The sequence below is a fragment of the Mizuhopecten yessoensis genome, unplaced genomic scaffold, assembly GCF_002113885.1.
Source record: "Mizuhopecten yessoensis strain PY_sf001 unplaced genomic scaffold, ASM211388v2 scaffold716283, whole genome shotgun sequence".
Lineage (NCBI taxonomy): Eukaryota > Metazoa > Mollusca > Bivalvia > Pectinida > Pectinidae > Mizuhopecten > Mizuhopecten yessoensis.
Window position 1 is genome coordinate 121,814 of NW_018480039.1, and position 10,154 is coordinate 131,967.

The window sequence follows — 10,154 nt, forward strand, 5'->3', positions numbered from 1 at the left end:
CATATTTGCCGCCTTTTAATTCCGCAACACGCGTTAAAAAAATCCCCAAACTTCTGGATTGTTTTCCCTTGATATAGTCCAATGTACCGAGTTACTTTAAAACAGATTATGTTGGCATTTATATTAATGTATTCGAAGCCCTCCAGAAACTGGAGAAATACAAAGAAATATAAAATCATATATTTTCTATTTATTATGAACAAGCGGAATTCCATGAATTTGAAAATATTCTTTTTAAGATGTGTCTGAAGGAAGGCCTGTGTGCGAGCGCTGAACGTGTCCCCCTTTCGGAAAAAAATTAAATCATCTAGAAGCGCTCTGGTGCATTTTTACTAATTATAGCATGTAACTTGGCTAATAATTTAATCGATTTGATGTATTTCTTTCTCTCATAAGAATGAACGAGCTTTTTAGAGAGAGAGAGAGAGAGAGAGAGAGAGAGAGAGAGAGAGAGGGGGGGGAGGGGTATTAAATATAGGCCTAGTCGTTTAGTAGTCTGCTACCTACGAAGTATAGCCGACCAATGCCACTGGCAGGTTAGAGTTATCTCCCTTCTTAGTTTCACATCCTGTAAATCTGTAAACAAACAGGCTTGGACCCAGGTAATTGTTCTTTAATATTTAAGAGATAATCCATTTATTATACAATCAATGTTAATGGGATCGCTTTATATAACAAGCAGGCTAATTTTTGATATAATGGTTAATTATTTTGAGTACTTACTTACGACTAAGATAAAGTAAACAAATTTTCAGACGCAGGAAATAATATCTTAATCATTAGAATTCCCTAAATACTGCTGTTGTCATTGTCTATTTTTATCTCAAAGCTGCAGGTAGCTCAGCTATCGGTTAACGGGAAAGCACTGTAGCCGTATCTATGCAAACAGATCGTGCATACCCACAAGAGCATGAACAGATGAAGTTCTGTCAAAAATTAATAATAACACTAACAGTAATACAAAAAATACCTATAATATGTTTTTTGTATTACTGTTATTATTAAGTTTTTGCTGAACTTAAGGCTCCTGTGGCGACCAGGTTGCTCAATGGGTTGGGGCGTCTGTCTTGAGTTCGGATGATCCTGTTTTCGAATCTTAGTCTTGCAGTGCATTTTCCCTCTCCTGTTACACATGTAATACAAAAATACACAAAGGTGTAGATACCATGCTGTTTCGCCCTAAATCCCGATCGCGCTGAGGGTTGTTTCGCCCTTAATCCCATACGCCCTAGTTTGTTTCACCCTTATTTTTTTTAAATCGATAAGTTAATATAATAATTAATATTTAAATATATCAACTAAACTTATTGAACTAGGGCGAACAGGATTTGGGCCGAAACAACCCTGAACCTAGGTATATGGCTGCACATGCCAACATCCATATTTGAGAGGTAGTCTCAAAACTTTCCAGGCTTATATTGCATTGTTAGAAATCCATTTTGCCCATAAGGCAGTATTTTCCCCTCATATTCATTGGTTGCACCACATACATTTTCTATGATGTTAAAGTTAAAAGATACACATAATTTAGACATAAACATATTGATGATGTTTACAATACACCCATATATGTGTATCATTTATGTAAATATATTAACCCGAATTATGTTGGGTATATTTATGTAATATTTTATTAATTTTAAATCTTGCTGAACAGACCATTTTGTTGCATTTTCAGACCTGAATGTGGTTACCACTGTAAGACAACCAGTTGTGTATGTGTTAGCTGTCCACCATGAGGACCTCCTCTATACATTGGACCTATGTTCAACATTACCTGTGGGCCCTTGTGTCACTTATCATCATTCCACTAGCCAGGACTGGAGATAGCACACGTAAGAGTCATAGAAACACTAGAAAATTTCTGTTGATTGATGTTTATAATGTCATAACTTAAGAATTAATCAAAATGTATCTGTTCAAAGAAATGTTTGCTGGTGACTTTTCATTAGTGTCAATCTTACAGCTTTTCCATTTTTATTTTTATTTCATGACCAAAAATCCAGACATGTGATAAATTTAATTACCAATTGAAGCCCTGAGACAATTCTGTAAAATTAACGTTTTTTAGACCAAGTCTAAAGGCTTGACAAATATTGTCGCAATCCAGTGCTGTTGATTAAGCCAGCACATACCAGCTTACAATGGGTTGAGATGCTGTGAAACACCCCAGGCTTTGCAGTCACAGGGGCTGGTAATTATATAATTGAACACAATGAGATTTGACTTGGTTGGTTGTTTAAAATTAATTGTTTATATACTTCTTGTAAATGAATACCTTCGTCTTCTATATCCTAAAAAAGTTACAATTTAAGTTCTTGAATCATTCAGATTCCTTCACCGTAAATGGGGGTAACTGTGGCTCCTTCATCAGCTTCATGACTAAAACAATGGACATACATTGGAAGGGTGCAGCTCTGGAAGATGACTGTTCTGTCTACATAGCTATAAACTCAATCACACCGTACACAGTTAACAACACCCTGTGTGCTAGAGCGGAGGCGTGGGACGTGACAGATAAACACTTCACTCTCAGCTTTGGATCAGGATTTGGCTACACAAGGAGAACGGTACATAAAGTCAAAGTTTGCATATGTTAAAATGACAGAACAGTGCTAGGAGAGTCTCACTCTCATTTGTTAGGTACTTCATCACAAAAGAAGCTTAATTACCACAACTGTTAAGTATTGGAAAGATATTTGTATGTTTGAAACAGGACTATCAGTACCAGCCCACATGATGTAACATATTGGACAAAGTTGGTCTCACTGTACTGTTATTGAATAACATTAATCTTTTCTTAAATTGTTTTGCTCTTTTGTCTGATACAGTTATCAATGGGTATGCGTATAGCCAGGCATCTAATATACATGGATGTTACAGTTTTCGAAGTGGTTATTATTCAATTTCTTCCTTATTTCACTACTTTAGGAAGCATATACTAAAATAAAAGGGTGACCATATCAAATCTACTAAAGATGACGGAAATTAAGTAGAGATGACTTAATATGGGGTGTACATCGTTTATTTTACAACTTCTAGTCTTACTTGTACACTGGCAGATTAACAAGGGCCCTGTAATATTGTGTTATTTACATAGGCTATGCGCCAGATACCATTCATCTATAAAATTAACACAGATGGGTTACAAAGGGCAATTCATTGTATTTTTACAATATATCCTACATTTTGATTATGATAACAATGATCATGACCTTAAGAATTGTTCAATCCCCCCATTACACAGTACATGTATATATATGTAAATATGTGTTTAATTATGATAAGTTAAATAGTGAAATAAGGATGCCATGGATTCTTATCCATTTTGGTAGTTAGCATCTCTCATGGCTGTAGTACATGTGTTTATTACGGTCACCAGGCTATACGTGGGTAATTATATTCAGGTGACCTCTAGGTCATGGTAATTAGAACACTTCATATCTGTATTAATTTATAAGATGTCTATACTTTTAATGTCTCATGGCTATAGTACATGTGTTTATTACGGTCACCAGGCTATACACGGGCAATTATATTCAGGTGACCTCTAGGTCATGGTACTTAAAACACCTAATATCTGTATTAATTATAAAATGTCTATACTTGACTAACTCTTCCTTTATTACAGTACTTCAAAGCCAATGAAACAAAGAACAATGTTACGTACTGTGCTAGAGAAAATAGCGGACTTCGCCTACGATTCTTCACATACAGAAAGTCAAAGTCACATGTACACCTGAAGATTACACAGACATACATACCAGGTATAAACAATCCTGATGTGCTAAAAGTGCAGTCCTCTATTTTCTCAGAGTTTTAAAACTCAAGATCACATCCTAGTTTAACAATGCTCTGTAAATAGCAAAAACATACAAGGATGGAAAGTACTTTTTTTATAATCGGCAGGTTTTGTTTAGTTAATTTGGCATGGAACATTTTTGTCTCATTTTGTGAAATACATATATACCAATTGGGAAGGAAATTATCAGTAGTAAATTGGAAATTTTGGGAAATAGGCATAAATATGAAATAGTGTTCCAATTGGGAATGATTCCCATTATAACCCCCAAAAAGTCCACAGAAATAACAATGTTAGGAATGATTAAGTTGGAAATGATTGTTCAAATATTTTTGTAGTGAGGATAGGGGAAAATGAATAATTGTATATTATATAACATTATATTAATTCTTTACAACTTAAAATATTCTCCTGTTATCCTCCTGTCAAGATATATTTCTGGAATATCTCTTGTTTTAACTTACCTGTACCTAGATGTTTGGTTTATTAGGTAGATATTAAACTATCAACAATAAAGTATTATCTGTGTCCTATATTAGATGACAGCCGAGGAGATCCACTACCTACAGCAGTGTATAGACTCCTGGGAGGGGCCGGCGCCATCATCATGGTCGGACTGCTAGCGTCAGTCATCCTTAAACGAAGACGCAGAGCGAGACAAGGTTACATTGGTAGAGGCGGTGTGGTCCTTAGACGAACAGATGAGGCTGGCAACAGAGATGAGGCTATGGTGGCTCTGTACCGACCAGCACAGAACAACCCGTGTACATTTACGACGACAAGCACTTCCAACAATGGAATTAACGGGTACAATGGCCCTGCCGCTCAATCCTTTACAGAGTACCCATCTTCACAACCAACAAAGCCGCCAGAGTACTCTGAAATCCAAGGTTGGTAATATTGAATTGAATTTGGATGTGAAGCTTAACTCATTCACCCCTGAAGACTCATTTTAACTCTTCCAATTTAAAGGTTGGAATAGTTCATTATGAAACTTCAGGGGTGAATGAGTTAATTCTAAGTGATACGGTAGAACTGAAGGTTAGTAAAAAAAAGTCAGTCTAGCAAATGTATAACCATAACTTATAATATATAGGTAAAATGTCAGCAGTATCAAGAAATAAATGCTTCACTGGTGTAACAATGAAGAATAGCTTCTCGCTGGGACTGAAGGGCACGGATCACAAGCAGAAATGGAAATAAATTTTCGGAAGACTACTCCTCAAGTATAATAGAAAGAATTCAAACCTAATTTGTCATGAAACATCCATTGGCAAGGGAATTCAATAGTATGTAAATGTGGCCCTCTTGAGGACAATAGTTACAGCCCAACAGGAGAAAGGGGAATAATTATTTGTTCAAGTAATTTTCCAGTTTCTGTAGGATAGTGCTAACCAAACTTGGTGTAAATGATCATCTTGGACTGATTTAGAATCTGAGTAGACTTCTTGACCTCTTATTGGCTGTGACATTTTTGATTCACAGCTTTCAAATAAGTATTTTTTATTTTGGTTCTTCAGTCTCCTAAAATTATATTATAAACTTTAAATATGCAGTGGATCAGCAGTTGGTTTACTACTTCTGATCGCCAATTGATTTTAAACTGATTGTCTATATCAATACTGTTTAGTTTGTTAAAATGATTGACCTTCACCCGTCTTTCTAGATCATGGGGTCATGATATTTGGCCTTGACCTTCACCCGCCTTTCTAGATCATGGGGTCATGATATTTGGCCTTGAACATGTTTGTTCAAATAGATGAACTTGACAGGCTTTCAAGGTCATCAGTGTAAATTGTTTAAAACTCTTCATTAAAAAAAAATCAAAGCAACACTTTCCTCTGTATTTGGGATCAACCTGGTGAACTATTCTTGAAGCTGAAGGATGACGGAAAGAGTAACACAACTGAAACACTTCGAAGAGTGCAGTTTTCACTGTTTTAAATGAAGTACCTGTATATTTTAAAAACCAGAATAAACAGACATGGCATCAAAGTATTGTAATGGTCTATTGAAACTATCGTTAGATGTCATTACAGCAAGGTTTTAACTGGATGGTGAGAGAATGAAATACTTTTTTTTGCAAATATTAGAATGTTATGAAAAATCAATACTGTCATATGTACTGTGTACAATCAATATTAGGATCGACTGATTTCTGTATTTCTATTAATTATGTTATATTGACCAGCAATTAATTTTATCATCTGATTGAAACCAGATTTTGTATTCCACTCCTATACACAGAGGATCGGAGTGGAATAAAAGATCCGGTTTTAATAGACTGGCCCCCGTCTCTAGAATATTGAATTATCTATAAAAATTGAACTCTTATAATTTTGATCACTTGGATGCCCAAGTTCCACACAAAGGGGAGATAACCTAGTAGTAAAATGCAGTTGAGCAATTCTTCATAAAAGCTTAGGGGCTGGTAGCCAGTCTGTGGTTTTAATAGTATTGTTTATTATATTACCGTTTTACCCACCTAGGAAAATTGTTTCTCTCATGTTAATAAATCATTGTATCAATATTATAACTTAATTAACCCTTTCATCACTGTAGACCATAATGGACTCATCTAGATCAATGAATGGTAGAGTCTACCTAAGTTACATAGGGGTGAAAAGGATAAAGATTGCATGTGGGTTCATGTGTCTTATTGCTAGTTTGAATAACAGATATATACAATTACTTCATGCTTTTCACGTAATTCATGCCCACCAGCATTGGTCAGTAATATACTGATCTAAGCTTAAACCTGGTAGGTCAACTGTCCTCCTACAGTGTACATATGATGTCCATAATTGGCCGAAGCTCTACACATACAAAACATGTAAATTTTGTCTTTTGCAGGCAACCAAAATGGATTCCCACAATACCCAGATTCAGCTCCACCATGTTATGAGGATGTTGCCGGGGGCAGATCTGAAAACACCAAGATCTAATTAAACATGTCCACTAATTCTGCTGTAGATTTTAAACAAATATTCCGTTATAGTTTTACAGTTTTTTTAGAAAAATTACCAAGAGTATTATGAAATTTGGCTTAGAGGATCATGACCTGTTTAGCCTTACAATGTGCCTTAGTGTAAATTAATCAATGAAGAAAATAAAACATAATTACTGTAATAGATTTTTTCAGTTCAGTACCGGGCACCTCTCAGCATAGTTATCCCAGAAACATTATAATGTCTTCCACATAAATTGAAGTGTTATGTCTATAAAAAGGATAATTAAGTTTCAGTAATTCATAGTTGATTTCCAACCATTTTTATGTTGATGTGTATATTGCATGACGATAGTACAATGTACTATTGTTTGTCGGTTTGTTTCCTTGCCTACACAATAGTATAGGTATAGCCAGCATTGTTATATTGCTTGTATACTGCAATTGCTACATTTAACTGATTATTATAATACATATTGCAATATATTATGAAAAATAAAACAAATGGATATATAGAATGCAATTTTTTAAAGTGAGACTTAAGATATAAATTCTAATCTGAGATATAGTATTGCTGAAAATTCCTTTTGAAACAATTAAAACTACTTATACAAAACTGTTAATTGATCAGACATCACTGATTTATTCTATATTAAAAAGAAGTGAATGTAAGCATTATTTATGCTGAATGGTTAAAGAAACTTGTGTCAATACTAAACAAAATGTAAAATTTTGACAAATATTGCATAATGATTTTTCAAAAAACCTATTATAATACAGTACAACTATATAATATTGTCAGGCAAAAAAAATCCATAATTTGCTTTCATTCAATCCTGTCCTCAGGCCATTCAGGCAGCGCTGCACACAATCATTTCTGATCAACTATATCTTTTCACTGCAATAGCCGATCAACTTCATTTTACAATCATATTGTTGATACCTTTCTTGCCTTAGAAAGTGCCTTTTGTCTTTCACGTCTTAGTGTACACATGATTTCTGATTAATGTGAACATAAACCTAAGTTAGACCTTATTGAAACATTTATGTAAAATGTGATTAGATTTTAATGTTATACTTACTTGATTGTTACTTTTTTGTTATATTCCTGAGCTTGCTCACCCTCAAGAATCCTTGAGCATGTCTTCCCATTGGCAGTATGTAACGATGCTTTTATAATCATACTATTATACATTATCGATTTCAACCAAGTTGTAAAGATTTGCTTTAATTATTTAACTTTGTTTTTACACTTATACTCTGAGTGTTGTAATAGGACCTATGTCAAAGTTCTTGGTACAATGGCAAGGCGTCATCTTGTAATAAAACGGTTGAATGCATTCAACATTGAAATATATTTTTTGCTGTGCAGATGTGTAAACAATTATAAGCACTATCCTAATTTTGGTAATTGCAAAGTTCTACATTTTTTTTACAATACATTTGAGAAAATTATTTTGATTCCCAAAAAACATTAAAATCATCCTTGCTAGTGTGTTTGAATAGAACAGCACAATGTCATTTTTATTCTTACTGGACCTATGACACAATTCTCTTTTGATTTAATATACTTCAAGCAACAAAGTGTGTGCTGGGGGGGGGGGGGGGGGNTTTACACATAACGCTGTTTGCACAATTGCTCGGTCCTTAAGTCATTGCTCCAATTTGAATACTTTAGTTACAGAATCCTTTCATTAAATAAAATAAGTAAATAAAAGAGTTACCTCCCCTATTTATGGAGAGTCATATCCCTTTGTTCAAAATCATTTGTTTGCATTTCTCAGAACCAATTTAAATGATACAAATGTACTTGATACACAGAACCCATACTAGTGGTTGTGAAAAATGCATCTGCATGCATGTTAATTGGAGTACCCCCCCCCCGCCCCACCCCACCCCCCCTGTCTTCATTTTTGAATTACAATTACAATAATGCATTTATGTTTAAAAACCTTGTTAAAAGAACCATTCATACAGGTCTTGGCACAGACTGGGAGTACATACTCTGCCATTGTTTTGAGTTATAATTTGATGTGGAATTTTGCATTGTGTATAACAAGTTTCTATAGGTAATGGGAGAACATATTGTGTGTCTGAATTACACAGTATTATAGTGTTGTGGTCTGCTTTAAACGTTTTTAATGTTATCATAAAATACTTAAAAAGTCCCTTATGTACTTAAATTGGTATTCCTGTCAGCACGAAGAGTGTTAAGCCCTAAAATAAGATTGCTTGTGTGACAAATATCTAAATCAGTTTCTTTTTATTGTTCTGCATTTCCTGGAGAAATTGCCCCATGTGGCCTTATTCATATTTTATATATATTTTTATTTGAAGTTCAAGATGAGATTTTGATAAATAGTAATAATTTGATTTTAGGGCAATCGTTTAAGGTAGTTCTGTATTTTTTATCTTAAATGTCATATATTGTACAGTTTGTTAAGTTCATGTGAATTTTAATTTTAATTTGATTAAGAGTAATTGTTCTTTGTTTTATATAATCCCCGTCATTAGTAAAACTGTAGCATATGTACATTATGTATATATCCTGACAGCGATACAATTTTATAGTGACAATCTGTACTTAAGTCAGTATAATGATATCTCTGTCTCCATTGCTCTCCTTACCAAAACACAACTGACCATGCATTTATGCCATGAGCAGTGTCCATCGGTCAATGTTTCATTTAATCCAAGACTAGCTACCAGACCAGAGTGGCTGAACATAATGTGACAAAATTTGATGTGATTGAATATCCCTACATGGGACAAGGGGATTCGGTAGTGTTTAAATTAAAACCAGAAAAGGCATGCAATCATATATAGAGATTATTTTAAAATGGATGAAGCTATTTTTATTTGCTTTCTTGGTAAGAAGGACCCGTGGACCAGGGAACCTGAATTATATACATCTTTGTACCATTATGACATTCTTTATGACTGAATATGGAGCAGAATATAGACTAGCAGCCGACAACAAATACATGTCTTTCTAGGCCTATTGGATCATGTCAATCGTAGAGAACCTACAGAATTTAGCAAGTGTTTGAGCTGCATATTTCAATGAATAAATAAACAACAATCATTTCACTGTTAATAAAGAAAAAGCAGTGTCAGTTACAGTATTTTTTACTAAACAATCTTGTTTGTAAAACTAAATCACTTGGACTTTTGAATATGGTCATTTTGTGGGTTTTGACATCTGAAATGGTCAGAAAACATGTTTTTCTCTTAATGTCATGCTCCTGTTAATATCATGTTTTCCACAAATGAAAAGTGACATTAAGCGAAATGTACTGTATTAATGAAGGGTGTGTCCCCCTCCCAGGTGTATAGGGGTGTCGTATTGGTACATACATATTTTAAAAGACCACTCCTTTGAAATATAGTTAAAGGGTTTTTGAT

At 34.3% G+C, this 10,154-nt stretch overlaps 1 protein-coding gene across 1 annotated transcript; it reads left to right on the top strand.

The window, feature by feature from the left end:
* Nucleotides 1–557: 557 nt before the first annotated feature.
* On the top strand, nt 558–8,353 carry LOC110442611. Its single transcript, XM_021486295.1, has 6 exons — nt 558–602; nt 1,679–1,835; nt 2,332–2,570; nt 3,632–3,767; nt 4,342–4,692; nt 6,656–8,353. Exons 2-6 carry the CDS (start codon nt 1,736–1,738, stop codon nt 6,745–6,747), a joined length of 918 nt encoding a protein of 305 aa, XP_021341970.1. The 5' UTR covers nt 558–602; nt 1,679–1,735; the 3' UTR covers nt 6,748–8,353.
* The last annotated feature ends 1,801 nt before the right edge of the window (nt 8,354–10,154 follow it).